Below are 19,062 nucleotides of genomic sequence, written 5' to 3'. Positions count from 1 at the left end.
AGAGACAGATATTGTGTCCATGAGAATGAGATGGAAGGAAAACCTGAAAACAAAATGGCTGCCACTCTGACTGTCGGTGGTGTGGAGGAATAAAAATTAACAACCCACTATCTGATCAATAAATACTAAACATTTTTATTATGAGAATGTGGTCTGGTTCTTATTTTGATCCAGATCAGCCACAAACCACATGACTGAAGAGTCCACAGACATCTACATGTTGGTCTAGATCTCTTTGAGACATCTGAAAACGTCCCTGAGGACAAGTGTCAACACGTGTCTCTACTGTCCAGTGAGAAAATAATCAATCGATAAATCACTGATTGATCCATAAGTAAAGTCTGTTAGGTTCAGCTTACAGCAGCTTGACTTTGAGAACGCTTCGTCCATTCAGGGTTTCAGCTACAGACATGTGACATGTGACATCACAAGCTGCACTCTGATTGGACTACAGCACTGAATGACAGAGAAGGACCTGGAGCAGGTAGTGTCATACAGGTAGATACACCTGCTTCATTTGAACATTATTCACTGTAAAATTATTATTCATATTACGAGGCAGGGCCCTCTCACTGCAGGTCGTCTTTCTACATGACCCTACAACTGTGGCAAGAACTCCTGGAACCTCCTGGAGAACCTCCAACGGTCTCTGCAGCCCTGCTGTCTGACAGCTACACCCAGCACAGATCTACACAGCTGAAAAAATAACCACAGTAAAAGCCTCAGCCTCGAACTCAGTCTCTAACAGAACCCTCAGGACCACAGGGTGATGTGATAATACCGTTCAACAGTTAGCACCTCTCCATTAGTGCTGAGGTCACTAACAGGGGGACCTTGGTCCGGGTCAGACCCAGACAGAGTCCCATCTAGACCCGGACCTGTAGGATACAAATTACTGAGAACGATTAAAGTTTGACAGAGCGTGTCAATTTTAACGGCACCGGTTACATGGCGCTGTTCAGCCAATCACTGTACAGAACATTTACTGTACTGTCATATTTACATTACCATGAAAATGACATACTGTGACCCTCAAATCTTCTCAAACCTGGACCCAACACCTCCTCAAGGAGAAACTTTAAACACTTACTGAGACATCCTCCTCCTCAGGTAGAGGCCTCTTAGCTGCTCTTCAAAACTTCTCCAGAACATCTCCAAGAATGAATGAACTTCTCCTAATGGACTCCTGGTCCTCACTACAGCAGCACCAGAGCACCACCTGGGACTCCTGGAACCCCTTTTGGAGACACTGAAAACTTACCAGGCACCGATGAGGTATCTGTCTCGTGGGTAGTGGACCCTGGTTCCCTGGAGCCCACTTCAGGAGCACTGTAATGCCTCCTGAGACACCTGAACCCTCTAAGAGACCCTACAAACCTTCCCAAGGACTCTTGAACCCTCCTCCAGGACAGGATCCACACTGATTGACATGGAAACACCTGGAAACCTTTGAAGAGAACCGGTAACCCACCTGCCGGGTGTGTTCACACTGATACCGTGTAATCCAGGAATGATCCATAAATAAAGGGCTTCGTGGTATCAGCCCTTAATGAGGACTGTACAGGGTTTGAATGATTAATTTGTCCGTTGGTGGCATACTTTTAACAACAATCAACAGTTCAAACAGACTGAGGGTTAAACTCACATTCTCGGCGTCCCGCTCGTTGACAGTGGGCAGGGGGGTCCTGGCGGACATGTTACCCGGGTCAGTGTGAGAGAGGTTCGGTCATGAAGCCGCCTGTCCGCCCCTGAACACCTGTCTAAACTTAGCGGACTGTCTGAGGGCTTCGTTCGCTTCAGGTTGCGTTTATCAGCAGGTTTTCACCCGGCATCACTGGCTCCAGTCCTGGCTACGGGACCAGAGCGTTATCTGGCCCGGCTCAGCTCGGCTCGGCTTCTTTTCCGGCAGTTTTTAACCGACATCGATCCGAAGTGACCGGGAGCAACAGTTCCTCTTTGCTGGCTAAGGTAACCCGGCTAGCTCGCTAGCAGCCCGGCAGAACCGGGTGTGTGTTTCTCGGTCCAGAGCGGGTCCAGATCCGCCTGCTGGTCTCTGTCTCGGGTAAGGTCAAGGGGACAATCCTGGTTCTGTGAGTCTGGCAGTGGGTCCCGGTCCGTTCAGCTCCTCCTCATCCTCTCCGGACAGACTCTGCTAGCCGTTCCGCTAGCCAAAGCCAAGATGGAGGACTAACCAAACCCAGCGCGCTGACAGGATGTGACGTCGGAAGCAGCGCGGAATGTGATTGGTTGATCGGGCTAAGCGGCAGCGTTTGTTGTTGCTAGGGTGACTGGACAGAGCGGACAGTAGGAAGCATCGCAGTCCCACTGATACACTACCTGATGTGTGTATCAGTGGGAATTTCTCGCCTCGTGTCAGTCACCAGCAACTGTTCGAGCCTCATGCTGCTGTGATACAGCTTCAGTGTTTAACCAGCAGGGGGCAGCCGACATTAACAGATGATCATTGATTATTGATGACTTCACTGACATGAAGATGAACCTGATCTTTCGTCTTCTCTTCTTTAATATGAGCGTCAGGTCATTTCCGACTCTAACTGTTGGATCTAATGTTCAGTGACTGTTTCCGTCCTCAGGAGTCCCGAGTGAGTCCAGACTCCTGCAGCACAGACGCAGCTTCTTTGACCAGCTTGTCCAGTCTCTTTGTGTTTGTCTGACATGCTGCCGCCCCACAGACTGCAGCATTACAGAGTTACACTGGCCACCACTGACTGATAAAACGTGCAGCATTTCACTGCAGAAGTCAAAGGACCTGAGCCTTCTGAGGAAAAAGAGCCGGCTCCGCCCCTTCAGGTAGATGGCATCTGTGTTCAGGGACCAGTGCAGTTCATTGTCCAGGTGCACACCTTGGTATTTATAAGTGTGCACCACTTCAATGTCTGTGATCAAACTGTGATCTCTGTATCTGACCTTAACAGAGACAGGCTGTACAACCACCAGGAGTGACTCTGGATGTTTGAGGCAGATACATGAATCCTGTGTGATAATGCTGATGATGATGATAGAGCGAGGTGAGGAGGGTTGGGGGTTGAGATCCATCGGGAAGTGTTTTTCCTGGAGCACAGACCTGAGGCTGGAAATATTTTCCAGGGAGGGTTTGGAAAGTTTCCAGAGCAGCTCGGACAGACAGTCTGATGGTTGTTGAGGAATGAGGAGGAGACAGACTGAGAACTCATCCACACTGTTAATAATCAATCAGTACTGATTTATTTAACAGCTGATTTATTTATTGATCAATATTTAAGCAATATCACAGAGTGAATGATGTCCTGACTATCAGCTCGGCTGTGATTTGGTCATAGGTACGACGCCGCAGCTTTTATACAAAAGTCATGTATCATTTCGCAATAAGACTAGCCTCATAAAGGGTTTATAATCAGTTATTAATTAGGTTATTAACCCTTTATAAATCATAAATAAATAATCAAAAACAGGCAATAACAGTTTTCATTGATGCCGGCTCACTACTTGGCGAAATCAAGTTAATGCTACTCATTAATCTGACCAATTAATTAATGAGTTACTACCATCAATAACTGGTGGGAGCCTTTTAATTACTCATTAATAAATGATGATTGACTTGATATTGCTTAAATATTGATCAATAAATAAATCAGCTGTTAATCTGTGAAGTGGTAACAACAATTGTACCAGCACCATCTTAGTTCAATAAGCAACAACAGATTATGATTAGTTTGTTTATTTCATCATTGATTTGTCTACACCAACACAAATAGTTCCTGGACCGGTACTGGACTGTTGCTAAGCAACACATAAACATTTTCCTGACCTGCACAGTGACACTAGCTGCTACCTCGTCTCCTCGTTCCCTCAGGTGTCTCTGAAGGATCCACCTTCTTCCTTCATCCTCTCCTGACGAACAGATATATTTATATGAAATATTTTCATCTTTGTTACAATCTGAGATCGATAACGACGTTAATGTGACGCTGATTAACGGTTAATAGATCAGCTGTGAAGAGGAGTGATACCTGGAGTTAAAAGTGTATCAGCTTCATGGAATGACTCGTCCAATCAGATCACTTCAGAACTGACTGTTGGATAAATACTGTTTACATCCTTCAGTTCTAACAACATAAACAAACACATCAGTCATTAGATACATAGATACTGAGTGGTTCTGCTAGCAGGCTAATAGGCTAAAATGCTAACTGGCTAACAAGCTAAAATGCTCTACAGTCCCATCTTATTGATCTTATTATTGATCCATTTTACTTTGACCTTGGAGAAGAACGGAGGGCTCTGATTGGTGGAGACATCGAAGAGGCGGTTCTCCTCCACACTCTTCCTGATCGAGCGAACGTCAGCAGCTGATAGGTTGGTTTTCAGAGACAGCAGCGCCGACACGTGATCGTCACTGAGGAGAGACGAGACAGAACAGATTCAATATCAAGTACACACACACACACACACACACAACACACACACACACACACACACACACACACACACAGAGACACACACAGAGTGAACATGAATCCTCTCAGTACTTTTCTATTTCTTCACACACCTGTGACACCTGAGCTCCACACGGCCACACCTGCCGTCTCCACGGCAACCAGGTTTTTCTCACACAGCAGATCCAGGTCAGTGCGTCAGTGTTTGTACATGAGACAGGTGAGCACAGGTAGATGTCCTGACATCATCATCTTCACTTGTTCCAGCCAGTTATAGAGTTGAATAATGTTTCTGCAGAATGATGATGTCACCGTGACCTTTAACCTTTGAACATTAGAATCTAATCAGGTCATCCCTGAGTCCAAATGGACATTTCAGGTTCATGAGAATGAGATGACCTGAACACAAGAGGTCTCTGGTCCTGACTGTCCTGGTCTAGAGACACAACGCTGGTCTTCTGATCAACCTCGTCATGTGACTTTTTTCATCTGTGACATCATAAACCTCAGGTTCATCTGCTGGTCTGATCTGGACTCTGTCAGTCTCTAAAGAGGAAGTGACCCAGTGTTTCGTCACCTTCAAAACTAACGACTCTCCAGCCTCAGCTGGACATGTTGATGTTAGCATGTAGCATGTTAGCATGTAGCAGACATGTCAGCGTTCACGTCCACACCTGCACCCGCACCTCACCTGGACTCTCAACATGTCCGACAGTGTGTGACAGAGCTGGAAACACATCGTCATGACACCACCTGGTCGTGTGACTGAATACAGACTCATCTGACTTGTCACCTGTAACAGGTGAGAGCCCATCACGTCTGCGTACCTGAGGTCTGGGAACGTCCTGGCCAGACTGACCATCTCCAGCTGAACACTTCCTGGATCCTGCAGATGGAGAACCTCGGCGATGCTGGAGAGAACCTCCCCGAGCCAAAAGGACCCGCTGCAGCCCTGAGGACAGATGAGACCGAGACCGGGTCAGTCAGCTCAGGAAACAAACCATCATTTATACTGGTCCCACATTTTCATGTCACTTCATGACACTGGTTTTAGCCACACCCCCACATGTCTGACCAGGAAGTAGCTCTGTCTGTCTGTCTGCCTGTCTGAGCGTGCACATGTGTGTGTGTGCACATCTCACCCCCTCTCTGAAGAAGTCGTTGATCATTTGAGCGTCCTCTTTCATCCGCTGAGCTCCACCCCCCTGCTGCTCTCTGCTCTTCATCCTGGTCTTCATCATCCTCTTCACGTAACGAAGAACCACGTCCCGATGGACGACACTCAGCAGGGACTGGAGGGACAGAGAGACAGGTGGTGAGAGAGACAGGTGGGAAACAGACAGGTAAACAGGTAAACACCGTCTCACCTGCCTGCAGGCCGGTTTCAGGTCAGTCAGGTCCCTCAGGTGTCGGCTCAGAGAGTCCAGCAGACAGGAGACGACAGGAAGTGAGCCGTCCAACCAGACAGACGTCCACAGGTCTCTGTAACACACCTGGACACACACAGGTGACTGTAACACACCTGGACAGATGCAGATGACATCACTACAGTGACATCAGTACACAAAGTATTTGTACCTTCAGCTGGACGTCAATGGGACAGGTGAAATACCTGTACCCACAATCTCTCAGGGCAGACAGTGTTTCCAGACAGCGTCGTCTCTGCTGCTCAGACAGACTTCCTGTTGCACCTGTGATGTAATCCCTGAAGAGATTCAGATACAGCCAATCAGCTGCAGAGAACAGGTCAGCCCTCACATCATCAGTACATGCAGGTAATCAAAGTCAAATCAATCACCTGAACTGCTCCTCACAGACCAGATGAGCTTTGATCACACAGTGGGCGTTGCCATGGTTTCCCCTCACAAACTCCTCCATGCTCTTCTTGTAGCTGGAACACATTTCACATGTGTTGACACTCATCAACAGATTGCTGGTCGTGCTGTGTGTGGTGGGCGTGGACTACCTGCTGAGGAAGTTCTCCAGGTGAGCTGTGATCCTCTGAGTTTTGCTCTGGTCTCTTATAACACAGGTGAACTCAGTCAGGAAGCTGTTCACTACCTGGAGACACAAACACCACCACATATCATCACCTGTTAAAACCTCTCACCTGTGTCTCACCTGTGCTGACTCTGTCTCACCTGTATGACATCTACGGCCAGCGGGCTGAAGTAATAGCTGTCAATGAGTTCAGGCATGTTGCCGTTCAACCAGCTCTCCTCTTCTTTCTTTAACGCAGTGCTAAGCCACAGCTTCACCTGGTCCTGAAGGACAGACATGATGATGTCACCTGTGATGTCACCTGTGATGTTCTGTGGTGTTCTGTGATGTTCTGTGATGTCACCTGTGGTGTTCTGTGATGTCACCTGTGATGTTCTTCTGGTGTTCTGTGATGTTCTGTGATGTCACCTGTGATGTCACCTGTGTTGTCAACTGTGATGTTCTGTGGTGTTTTGTGATGTCACCTGTGATGTCACCTGTGATGTTCTGTGGTGTTCTGTGGTGTTCTGTGATGTTCTGTGATGTCACCTGTGTTGTCAACTGTGATGTTCTGTGGTGTTTTGTGATGTCACCTGTGATGTCACCTGTGATGTTCTGTGGTGTTCTGTGATGTTCTGTGATGTCACCTTTCCAAATCAAATTAGTTCAACAAAGTAGCAGAACATTAAATTAGATCAGTGTTCTGTTGGTTCTGACCTCTTTGTGGGTTAAGTACTGGTTCTCCAGCCGGTTCAGATGATTCTGCAGCAGCAGAGAACCCAGACAGGCCGTCTTTATCTTTCCATCCAGGTCTTCATGTTCTAATATATCACTAAGGAAGAAACACAGACACACCTGAGGTTCCACACACTTTGGCCCCGGACTGGTTCCGGACCACCTGTGGCCCCAGACAGTCGCAGATTTTCACATGAACAGCTGCAGCAGAAAGTCGTAACATTGGGCCTCATTCACCAATATCTTCTTAAGTATTTTCTTAAATTCTTTCTTAAGTTGTTAAGAAAACTCTACGTCACATTCATGAACGTGTTCTTAAACTGCAGAATTGTGCGCATCTGTATTCTTAGATTGATGAATGCCAATCTCCTTGTAAACTCAAAGCGTGTGCCAGTTGGCCCCAATTAGTATCGGTAAACGGACAGCAGCACGACAGTTCAGTGTTAATGTAGCCTTCATTTATTTCAAAAGACCATAATGCTTTGTAAAATAACAAGTTATTTTTAAAAAAAATATTATAAATGACAAAAATATTATTTTGATTTAAATAATGTAATAGGCCTATAATATAACTGTAGAACCGAAGAAAACACAATAACCACTTATTTTGTTCAAACATGGCAGCACTCAAATGTGCGTAAGAGAGCTCTTGAGTGTGCGTAGATTCTGTTCTCACCTAAGAACAAATCCCAACAAAGAAAACATTGGTGAACGTCAGAATCTTCGTAAAAAGTGTGTAAGTGGGTTTAAAGAAGGAATTTCTTCTTAAGAATGGTTGGTGAATGAGGCCCAATGAGTCTGAACCAATGAACTCTGAGTCTGACGTCGTCACATTTTACATCAAGATTCAAACTTTACTTGGAAACTGACTAAAATTTCAATGTTAAGGAAAGAGATAAAAAAAACTACTTGATCCACCGCTTTAACTGGATCAGCACTAAAACCTAACGGGTTCTTCCCCGGACCAGGACCCATCCCTCCACAAGTCTGCTGCAGATCACATCAGGACTTTTTGTGTAAGCCTGCTGACAAACTAACAAACAAACAAAAATAAAAGAGGATAAAAGAAGAACCTCCCAGCAGACCAGACCAGACCAGAACCAGAACCTGAATGTGTTTCACAGTCCAGAGTTTCCCTGGCTCCAGGAACACAGACTGGTTCAGACTGGTTCAGACTGGTCTTCGGCCTCTTCTACTGTCTCACTGTCTCACGGCTTTCAGCTGCTGAGGTTTTAGCAAAGACTCCAGGACCAGGTCTTGTCAGTCCTGTTGTTCTTCAAACGTCAGAACCAATCTCTCAGTTCTCTTAGTGACCTTTTGCTCCCCTATGAATCAGATCCTTAGGTGAGACTCACTGTGGGTAGCAGTGGTTGACCCAGAACAGCAGGTAGCTGCAGTCGTCCACTCCCAGTCCAGACGAGGCGAGTTCAGTCAGCCGAGCCGAGAACCTCTGATGGTAGAGGGCGGCGTAGATGTTCAGGATGTCCATGTTTGCAGGGTAACAGTCCTTCACCGTCCTTGCCACCGTCAGCAGGTCGTCCCTCACACGTCTCCCCAGATGACACACCTGCAGAGACAGGTCTGAGTCCGGGGTTCTCAAAGACAGACTCTGACTGTGTCATAGAACAAACAGACTTCAGAGGCTAACCGAGGATCCACATCTAACCACTGAGCTCTGTTTACCTTCAGCAGAACATGTTTGTTTTACAACACATTTTACTGAAGAGAGAAACAATAAAGACAAAATGGCTGCTGTCTCTAAAAACAATTTCCCTTGTCTTGGCTCTCTCTGTAATGACATTAGCAAACCAAAAATGATCAGATATATTTCCCTGTTTGTTGTTGTTGGATGCTACTGGTCAGTGCAGGTGTCACTGATTGTTACCATGGTAACACTGGTCTCAGACCTGAGTCAGTCTGATGTTTCTGCCTTAAAATGAGTCAGTCTTTATTTTTCTGACTGACATCGGACTGATCTGACAGATCACTGTGGAACCGGCTCCCAGTCTGATACAACCCTCCTTTTACTTTATGTATTTTGTGGTTCTCATGGACTCACCTCCCTCTTCAGGGGAGAGGAAAGTCCGTCGATTCCACTCGACTCGTCCTCCGCAGCCTTCGTTAGTCTGGATTCCACCATGTTCTGCAGCAGAGCGTTATGAGTGCTGAGGCACCTCAGAGGACGCCACGCCGGGAACCTGTCCTCAGGACCTGTCTCCATCCAGCGCCGGTCCTGCACTTCCTGCTGCTGGACTGAGGCCATGGCACTCCTCAGGACGTCAAGCTGTCCTGAGGAGGAGGGGGAGGTGAAGGTGTTGTCGACCGCCATCCAGATGTGCAGTTTCAGGTCCTCCAGGTCTTTGTGCAGCTGGTCCTCATCCTCACTGGGACAGTCCTGAGTGAAGAGCTGCTCCTCCCTGAGGATCAGCTTCCTGCTGACCTCCTCCAGCAGCTCCTCCCGCTGCTCCTCCACACCGTCTACCTCACTGTCTGCTTGGACACAGTGGAGAACCGGTTTAAACCACCAACAACTGACTGATGAGTGAGTTCTCCTGGAGAACCTCGACCTGTGGGAGACTACAGAAGAAAAGCTGGAACAGTTCACTGAGAGATCTGGACTGGACCACATAATGTTCTATATTCTATCTGATGTACTTGTGGTCATTACTGTGTTCTATCTTAAGTTCTTGGTAATATGTAAGGTTCCACTGGTTCGAGTTGATTTGGATGATTCAGATGAACATTAAGGTTCTCTGGGTTTTATCAGACGTTTTGTTGGTTCCACCTCACGTTCCCTTGGTTCAAATGTAACATTCAGTTTGTTCTAGTGGTGGTTCTGTTGGTTCTATCTGAGATTAAGCTTATTCTACATGAGGTTCTGGTCTGAGGTTCTGCAGGGTGGTTTGTGGGTTCTAGCTGGGGTTCACTTTGTTTTCACAGAAAGTTCTGTAACTTCTAGTTGAGTTCTGTGGGTTCAAGCTGTGGTTGTGTTGGTCCTAGTGAGGTTCTGATAGTTCTGCTTGGGGTTCTGTTAGTTCTGCTTGGGGTTCTGTTGGTTCTAGCTAAAGGTGGGTTGGTTCTACCTGAAGTTCTTTGGGTTCTAGCTGTTGATTTGCTATTTCTAGTTCACAGTCCTCTGGTTCTGAGAAGAAGAGTAGTTTCTCTGTTCCACTTAAGGTTGTGTTGGTTCTAGTTGACAAAGTTCTAACCTGATGAGAGTTTGACCTGATGATCAACTGGGTCTGACCTAATGAGGCTCTATTGGTTCTGATTTGATGAGGTTCTGTTGGTTTTACATGGTTCTGACCTTCAGTGTGGTTGTGGTTCTGCTTTCTGCGGTTCTTCCAGAATTTAGTGGGGTTCTTCAGTTTTGGCAGTCTCCTCCTCTCTTCTCCTCGCTCATCACCTCCTGCTGAACATTCAACACCAACTTTATTCACAACATCGTTAGAATAATAAAGTTAAAACATTTCACATTCTGCAGCCAGTGTTCTGTGGAGAACTGAATGAGAACATCTGACTCAGGAGGCGGAATGTCCGGGACAAACGTTAAATAAACATATTAATTGAAATTTAATTTAAAGTTCAAAAGTTTTTGAAGTTTGGTCCAAGTTTTACGACTTGAACCTTCAGTGAAGAAACATCTGTAACATCTGTAAACAATCAACATCTGTAACATCTGTAAACAATCAACATCTGTAACATCTGTAAACAATCAACATCTGTAAACAATCAACATCTGTAACATCTGTAAACAATCAACATCTGTAACATCTGTAAACAATCAACATCTGTAACATCTGAAAACAATCAACATCTGTAACATCTGTAAACAATCAACATCTGTAACATCTGTAAACACAGCAGCAGATTATCACGTGTGATTTTAATGTCGAGCTTTTCTTTTCTTCAAACTCTTTGATCCATTAATGACGTTTCAAATTTTAACTGTTCACGCGCAGAAAACGTCTCTCCTGAGCGGAAATGAATCAACTCCTTCAGAATAAAACACCCACATTAAAGCGAAGTTTTAAAGTATAATCGACGTCCCGCAGCTTCTTCCTACCTTCCATCTCTCCGTCGTTTGATTCTCTGACTGCGCGGCGCGGAGGAGAGGGGCGGGTTTAAACACGTTTGAGGTATCGGCTCATTAAACATGCAGGAGGCGGCTCGCGGTCTGGTTTTTCCTGTAACACAGGTGCTCCTGTGTGACGTCACTGCTAATTCAGATGATGCAGCACATCCGGACCTCTCAGTCCAGACCAGAGTCTCCATGCTGACCTGGTCCAGCAGGATGCATTGTGGGAAGAGGACTCAGAGATCTGATCCAGATCAAGTATCTGGAGTCTGAGCCAGATCAGCTCCACCTCAAAACCTCTAGGACTTCAAGGACCTGCTGCCAGACACCACAGAGACCTTCAGAGGTCCACTCCAGACCAGCAATGTGTTGTGCAGTACATCTATATACTGTATATATGTACAGTATATAGATGTACTGTATATAGTATATACAGTACATCTATATATTTTTATATGTGCACTGTAAATATACTATTACAATTATATGTACCGTAACCATTTTTCCAATAAACATAGGCTATATAAACATATATAAACATATATAAACATGTATAAACATATATAAACATATATAAACATATATAAACATATATAAACATGTATAAACATATATAAACATATATAAACATGTATAAACATATATAAACATGTATAAACATATATAAACATATATAAACATATATAAACATATATAAACATGTATAAACATATATAAACATATATAAACATATATAAACATGTATAAACATATATAAACATATATAAACATATATAAACATATATAAACATGTATAAACATATATAAACATATATAAACATATATAAACATATATAAACATGTATAAACATATATAAACATATATAAACATGTATAAACATATATAAACATGTACAAACATATATAAACATATATAAACATATATAAACATATATAAACATATATAAACATGTATAAACATATATAAACATGTATAAACATGTATAAACATGTATAGACATGTATAAACATATATTAACATATATAAACATGTATAAACATGTATAAACATATATAAACATGTATAAACATGTACAAACATATATAAACATGTACAAACATATATAAACATATATAAACATATATAAACATGTACAAACATATATAAACATATATAAACATATATAAACATATATAAACATATATAAACATGTATAAACATATATAAACATGTATAAACATGTATAAACATGTATAGACATGTATAAACATATATTAACATATATAAACATGTATAAACATGTATAAACATATATAAACATGTATAAACATGTACAAACATATATAAACATGTACAAACATGTATAAACATGTACAAACATATATAAACATGTACAAACATATATAAACATATATAAACATATATAAACATATATAAACATATATAAACATGTATAAACATATATAAACATGTATAAACATGTATAAACATGTATAAACATATATAAACATATATAAACATGTATAAACATATATAAACATATATAAACATGTATAAACATATATAAACATATATAAACATGTATAAACATGTATAAACATATATAAACATGTATAAACATATATAAACATATATAAACATATATAAACATATATAAACATATATAAACATGTATAAACATGTATAAACATATATAAACATGTATAAACATATATAAACATATATAAACATATATAAACATATATAAACATATATAAACATATATTAACATATATAAACATGTATGAACATATATAAACATATATAAACATATATAAACATATATAAACATATATAAACATATATAAACATGTCTTAAGTCACTGGATCATCTCTGGAAACACCCTGAACCATGATGTGGAATCAAAGATGGTCTCACCGCTGCTGCTCTGCTGACTCCTGCTGGACCGAAGGGAAACCCACATCCTCAGGACCAGGATCCAGATCAGCCAAAACCAGCAGAGGGTTTAGTATCAGGACCAGGATCCAGAATCTTCTGTCTGAGACGACTGATGTCTGAAAACCTCCTGAAGAGTCTCAGAGCATCTCCCTCCTCCTCCTCCTCCTCTCAGACACTTTCACTTTCTGTTTCAGGCCCCCCCCCCCCCCCCCCCGTAAAGATTTAATCGAACAAGTAAATCAATTAGTTCATAAAATAAAAGATAAAAGAAGAAAAACTGAATGCGTCTGAAACTGTTCAGCTCATTTTAAATTATACACTCGTTCTTATCCCTCACCTCCCCTCCCCTCTCTTCCCCATCCTCACCTCCCCTCCCCCTCCACACACACACACACACACACACACACACACACACACACACACACACACACACACACACACACACACACACAGGAAGAGACACCTGAATTTGAATCAAGAGCTGAGTCGTCTGGTCGACAGCGAGCTTCACATCTGAAGATATAAAACGTTCTTCATCATCATCATCATCATCTTCTTCATGATGATGATGATGATGATGATGATGAAGTAAAGAAGTTCCTCAATGACACATCATTTAAAAAATACATTGGTAGTCATGGTGACAGGACTGCTTGTCTGTCAGCTGTGATGTGTTCAGGTTCTGTTTCTCATTAACGCTGTTAAATAATCAAGAGCGTCAGAGGTTTAAGTTCCTGGTCTGAGCTCAGGTCTCACATCAGACCAGGATCTGACAGTGACAGAAACAACAGCAGGAGAACACCAGGAAGACCCTCTCAGGAGACCCTAAACCATTTACCAGAACCCCTGGATCCCTCTGAAGAACCCCAGCCACCACAAAACTCAACAAGAATCTGTATAGAACCCCTGAAACCCTTCTTAGGAAACCCTGGAACCCTGTCAAGAACACGTTCACATGCTGGTCTTGGCTCATCACAGTTCGGTCCTCTCCTGAAACAAACCGCTCCATTCACAGGAACTGGCAGTATGCTAACCAGAATGCTAGCAGTGTGCTAACAGTTTGCTAACCTGTGTTCACCAGTGTGCTAACAATGTTCTAACAGTGTTCTAACCAGTGTGCTAACAAGCGTGCTAATGTTTTTATTTTGTCTCCTCTCAGCTTCCTGTGTGCTCTCTGGCTCCACTCTCTGGTCGAGATGACCGAGGTGAACACCTGTGACTCAGCGGTGGGCAGAGCCTCTGGGGAGGACGCAGTGGCCCTCCAGGTGACTTGTCCTTTGACCGACCTGTCATCACAGTGAGCTCAGGGATCACCAACAGGTGAGTCCAGCTGACGTCAGCAACAAGCTCTCTGATTGGTTCTTCCTCTTCAGGTGTCTCTAGACTCTGTGAAGCATTTTCCAAAACCTTCCAGGTGCCTCCCGTCAATTGTGGTGGAGCCAACAGACAGAGGAGAGGTGGAGAGTGGAGAGCTCCGCTGGCCTCCTGATGATGTCAGCAGTGATGTCACAGAGGGGCAAGCCCAGGTGAGAGGTGAGGCTTTCACAGTAAAAACACAGTAAAGGAACATTTTCATGGTTTTATTGATCAGCAATAATCTGTTATCAAACTGTGTGTACCTGAGCAGCAGTGACATCATCACATTTATTTTCCAGGTGCAGCTCTATCTGTGGAGGAGGCGGAGCCAGAGCAGCAATGGGCGGAGTTTAAATTCTCATGATTGACATTCCTTTTCAGCCAATCAGTGCAAAGATCTGTGATTGAGGGAGGGTGTGGAGTCAGCACACTTGCAGCTCCACTTCCAGACCAAGGGGCGAAGTCACATCTGGAGAGATTGAACAAATAAAAGAGGAAAAAACCTGAGGCTAAACAAATCAAAGTAATCGATCCGCTTATCAGCTGTGTGAGGAAACAGCTGGACTCTGACTGTGTGAGTCTTTCCTGATTTGATTGACAGAGGCCAAACAACCTATCCCATTAGCGTGGTGTTGGTATTTCCTACAGCCCCTGAAGGCATCAACCTGCCCAACTCTGTCACCGTTTACAGAACACTGTTTACTGTTTACAGAACAATAATATATTCAAATGAAATGTGTGTGTGTGTGTGTGTGGGGGGGGGGGGGGGGGTTAACAACTAACAACTAACAAGTTAAGTTTGTATAAATTAAATACGTGACTTTTGATTTGAAACACAGTAACTGTAACTGTGTGTAACTTCATGAACAAACATTATATATAAGTACTGATAAACACCACAGTATAGAAAGGTGTGTGTGTCTGTGTGTGCGTGTGCGTGCGTGTGTGTGTGCGTGTGTGTGTGTGTGTGCGTATGTCTGGTTTAAAGTGGGCTGTAAACTCTGAGCAGCCCGCAGCAGATGAAGTTTGACCCGGACAGAAGCAGCTGGACCTGCCGCTGTTTCTGCGGATCTTAGGGCGGAGGTTCTTCTGTGTCGCTGCCGACACTAAAGCGCATTCTGCGGCGTGTTTGTGGCGGGAGTTGCGGTGTAGTCCCGGTGGTATTTACGGTGTGTTCTGTAATGGGCTGCCCTCTCTCAGCGGAGGCGCCGCGCTCCTGGCCGCCGGGAGATGATGAGAATGGGGGGGGTGAAGATGATGTGGTCCAGGTGAGTCTGAGCGCGCAGATCCGCGAGGTGATCAAGCAGAGCTGGAGAGAGATCCAGGATGACGTCAGCAGGGTGGGGGTCATCATGTTCGTCAGGTGAGTTACTGACAATCAATATCCAATAATCACATGTCAGGTTAAAGGGTCTGTGGTAGAACCCAGGTCTCTGCACACGGGGTCTGGTTCTGGTTCAGTCTGATTTATTCTTTAAAGAACCTTGGAGAGCAGATCCCTGAGGACAGACTTTCACAATAAAAGTCATATTATGAGCCTCGACTGTCAAAATAATAGTTTTGTGACGATAGTCGTTAGTTCAGCGTTTCCACGGAAACGACCGGGAGACTCTGTCCCCAACAGACATTCTGGTTTCAGTCTCCCTGGAGGTTTATTGGATGTTTTATTACCTGAATATTTACCTGTGTGATGTCACGGCAGTTCAATGCAAAACCTGATGCAAATGGTTCCTGTCTGTTTGTTTCCATGGTAACGACACATGTTCATGAGGACCGGGTCAGTCCTCACTGTGCTCAGTGGAATTGTGGGTAATGAGGGCGTGGCCTGGTTAAAAACCCAGTCGATAGGAGGTCATTCAGAACTAGCAAGCTCATCCTTCAGACCCAGTTCACCTGGAACCAGACCACATAGAACCAGACCACACAGAACCAGACCACACGAAACCAGACCACTTGGAACCAGACCACATAGAACCAGACCACATAGAACCAGACCACACGAAACCAGACCACTTGGAACCAGACCACATAGAACCACACCACACGAAACCAGACCACCTGGAACCAGACCACATAGAACCAGACCACACAGAACCAGACCACACGAAACCAGACCACTTGGAACCAGACCACATAGAACCACACCACACGAAACCAGACCACTTGGAACCAGACCACATAGAACCAGACCACATAGAACCAGACCACATAGAACCAGACCACACGAAAACAGACCACACGAAACCAGACCACTTGGAACCAGACCACTTAGAACCAGACCACACAGAACGAGACCACACAAAACCGGACCACTTAGAACCAGACCACATAGAACCAGACCACACAGAACGAGACCACACAAAACCGGACCACTTAGAACCAGACCACATAGAACCAGTGAGAACCAGTGAGGAGGTTTTCTTCTTCTTATCCTCGGAGGCTGTTCGAGACTCACCCAGAGTGTAAAGACGTCTTCTTCATGTTCAAAGAGGTGGACGATCCTGAAACTCTGCGGGCCAGCAGAGAGCTGCGAGCCCACGGACTCAGGTGACACTCATACTTTCACACAAACACACACACTCTCACACACATGCACACATACACACACACTCTATGTGTGACAGTCTTGGTTTCTCTGCAGGATCATGTCCTTCATCGAGAAGTCCGTTGCCAGGATCGACCAGGACGAGCGTCTAGACCAGCTGATCCTGGATCTGGGCAGGAAGCATTACGTCTACGACGCCCCGCCAAAATACTACGAGGTTAGTCAGACACCTGCTGCGTTCAGGTCCACCACCAAACATCTGGTTCAGTTCATGAAGAGGAACTTTAATTTCTCACCTGCTGCAGTGATGTCACAGTGTACTGCAGCACACTGTGACATCACTGGTGGGTGTGGTTTCAGGTGGAACGGAACACAGCCTCTGACCACTGTTGACTTCTTATGTGCTTGCTTTAACCCCGCCCAACCAGAACTGCACCTATGTGTTCATCAAACAAACTATCTGTCTCGCTGCAGTTTGTGGGGGCGGAGTTTATCCAAGCCATGAAGGAGCGCTGGACGTCAGAGCAGGAGGACGCCTGGAAGGTAACAGCTGTTTATTGAACTCATAACATGAACCAGGTGATTTATGAGACAGGAGACTCCGCCCCCTGACCTCGTTAGTCCCCCTGTACCTATATCATGTTTGTACAGGTGGTACAGGTTAATTTATGATCAGGGTCTGAAAAACAAACTGATCCTGACCTTTGACCCCCCCAACCCCCTCCCACCCCTTTGTTTGTTTGTTTGTTTGTTTCTCTTTTACTTTTTAAACAGGAAACTTGTCACTTTCATTTTAAACAGTAATGAACTGAATCATGATCTAAATGACTGAAACCAACAGTGTGCTGGTCCGTCTCTCAATACTGTCCTTCCTCTATCTGTGGCTCATTGGTTCCTACTCAAGACAAATATCAGAGACCAGTCTGAGGTCCACCAGAGTCCAGAATCCAGACGGAGCTGGTCCAGACTGAACCTTCGAACCTGTTTCCTCTGGATCCTAAAAGATATTTTCTTCCTGAGCTTTTAAAGATACAGTCACACTTTGAAAAACAAACATAATAACTAATAACCAATAATCAATGACATTGATGTGATGATCCGAGCTGTTTGTATCAGTTGATGAAGAGTTCAGACTCACTGATAAACTCAGGACTGTTCTCCATGTGTCTGTTCCTCCAGACCTTGTTCCTGTACATCAGCAGCACCATGAAGAGAGGCTTCAAGCAGGAGCAGAGGAACCAGAGGAACCAGAGGAACCAGAGTGATGTCCTCAGACGTCCTTCTGTCAGTGTGTCCAAACAGGTTTAGAGACAGAGCTTTAAGAAACCTTTGGTCGTTATTGATTGATTATTATTGATTAGCTGTAGAATATTTCTCTGTGAATGTTTACATAGCATTCTACTGTAGGCTCTTATTTTGAAATTGCTGTGTGGAGGTACTTCCTCTGACCCTGTGCATGTCCTGGTGAATAAAATCCAAACTCTTCCCTGATTGGTTGTTGAAACGTCATGTGATGCAGGTGTGTTCGGTTCTGGTCGTTAGTCTCTGTTCAGGAACAGTGATGAGGACTTTAGCACAACCCATCAGCTCTCAGCTGGGAATCTTAGTCTAACATTTTTCAAAGTTGTGCTAATGCTACATAGCTAATTTTAACATTAACAGCTTCAGCCATCATTGTGTTTATAAGACAACAGGTTATATGTTCTCTCAGCAGCTACTTCTGGACACTACCGTGATTCAGTATCAGAGAGCTAGCTGTTAGCATGCTAACTTCAGTAGGAGAAAATATGTGATAGAGACAGGAGCTCGCTGTTAGCATGCTAACTTCAGTAGGAGAAAATATGTGATAGAGACAGGAGCTCGCTGTTAGCATGCTAACTTAAACAGAAGACATGAGTTGACGTTGGTGTTTGTTTCAGCTGTTGGTGGTATGGGAAAGAAGTTTGATGCTTAACTCACAATGTTTCTTGTAAAGCTGCTAATGCTAACATTAGCTTTCTAGCAATAGCTAAA

General features: G+C 44.2%; 3 protein-coding genes across 8 annotated transcripts in view; 1 reads left to right on the top strand and 2 right to left on the bottom strand.

Moving 5' to 3' along the window:
• LOC130187379 (MAP/microtubule affinity-regulating kinase 3-like) overlaps nucleotides 1-2,203 on the bottom strand; it is a 13,619-nt gene extending 11,416 nt beyond the window's left edge. The window contains exon 1 of one of the 2 annotated variants that reach the window (XM_056404938.1): nucleotides 1,646-2,203. In XM_056404938.1, the coding sequence (XP_056260913.1) occupies nucleotides 1,646-1,696 (51 nt within the window). In that variant the 5' untranslated portion in view covers nucleotides 1,697-2,203. The remainder of the gene's footprint in view (nucleotides 1-1,645) is intronic. The other variant, XM_056404939.1, reaches the window with a different exon arrangement.
• Nucleotides 2,204-3,708: 1,505 nt separating this feature from the next.
• On the bottom strand, nucleotides 3,709-13,263 carry tnfaip2a (tumor necrosis factor, alpha-induced protein 2a). 4 transcript variants are annotated; one of them, XM_056404943.1, is made up of 15 exons: nucleotides 13,128-13,263; nucleotides 10,459-10,563; nucleotides 9,211-9,641; nucleotides 8,507-8,718; nucleotides 7,134-7,248; nucleotides 6,578-6,700; nucleotides 6,403-6,497; nucleotides 6,235-6,327; nucleotides 6,015-6,141; nucleotides 5,804-5,929; nucleotides 5,579-5,728; nucleotides 5,264-5,388; nucleotides 4,261-4,396; nucleotides 4,011-4,073; nucleotides 3,709-3,891 (listed from the first exon to the last, which is right to left on the bottom strand). In XM_056404943.1, the coding sequence occupies exons 1-14, from the start codon at nucleotides 13,171-13,173 to the stop codon at nucleotides 4,059-4,061; spliced, it is 1,899 nt and encodes a 632-aa protein (XP_056260918.1). In that variant the 5' UTR covers nucleotides 13,174-13,263; the 3' UTR covers nucleotides 3,709-3,891; nucleotides 4,011-4,058. The 4 variants fall into 4 exon arrangements, with proteins under 4 accessions (XP_056260918.1, XP_056260917.1, XP_056260916.1 ...); XM_056404942.1 differs by having other exon boundaries at nucleotides 3,709-4,073; XM_056404941.1 differs by having other exon boundaries at nucleotides 3,709-4,396.
• A 2,027-nt stretch (nucleotides 13,264-15,290) lies between these two features.
• LOC130187848 (neuroglobin-like) lies at nucleotides 15,291-18,540 on the top strand. 2 transcript variants are annotated; one of them, XM_056405774.1, is made up of 5 exons: nucleotides 15,291-15,867; nucleotides 16,944-17,051; nucleotides 17,146-17,266; nucleotides 17,524-17,592; nucleotides 18,229-18,540. In XM_056405774.1, exons 1-5 carry the CDS (start codon nucleotides 15,686-15,688, stop codon nucleotides 18,355-18,357), a joined length of 609 nt encoding a protein of 202 aa, XP_056261749.1. In that variant the 5' UTR covers nucleotides 15,291-15,685; the 3' UTR covers nucleotides 18,358-18,540. The 2 variants fall into 2 exon arrangements, with proteins under 2 accessions (XP_056261749.1, XP_056261750.1); XM_056405775.1 differs by lacking the exon at nucleotides 16,944-17,051.
• Nucleotides 18,541-19,062: the final 522 nt, after the last annotated feature.

This window comes from Seriola aureovittata, chromosome 19, assembly GCF_021018895.1.
Source record: "Seriola aureovittata isolate HTS-2021-v1 ecotype China chromosome 19, ASM2101889v1, whole genome shotgun sequence".
NCBI classification, from domain to species: domain Eukaryota; kingdom Metazoa; phylum Chordata; class Actinopteri; order Carangiformes; family Carangidae; genus Seriola; species Seriola aureovittata.
Note: the sequence above shows the minus strand (reverse complement) of the source record. Positions and strands in the feature narration are given on the sequence as shown.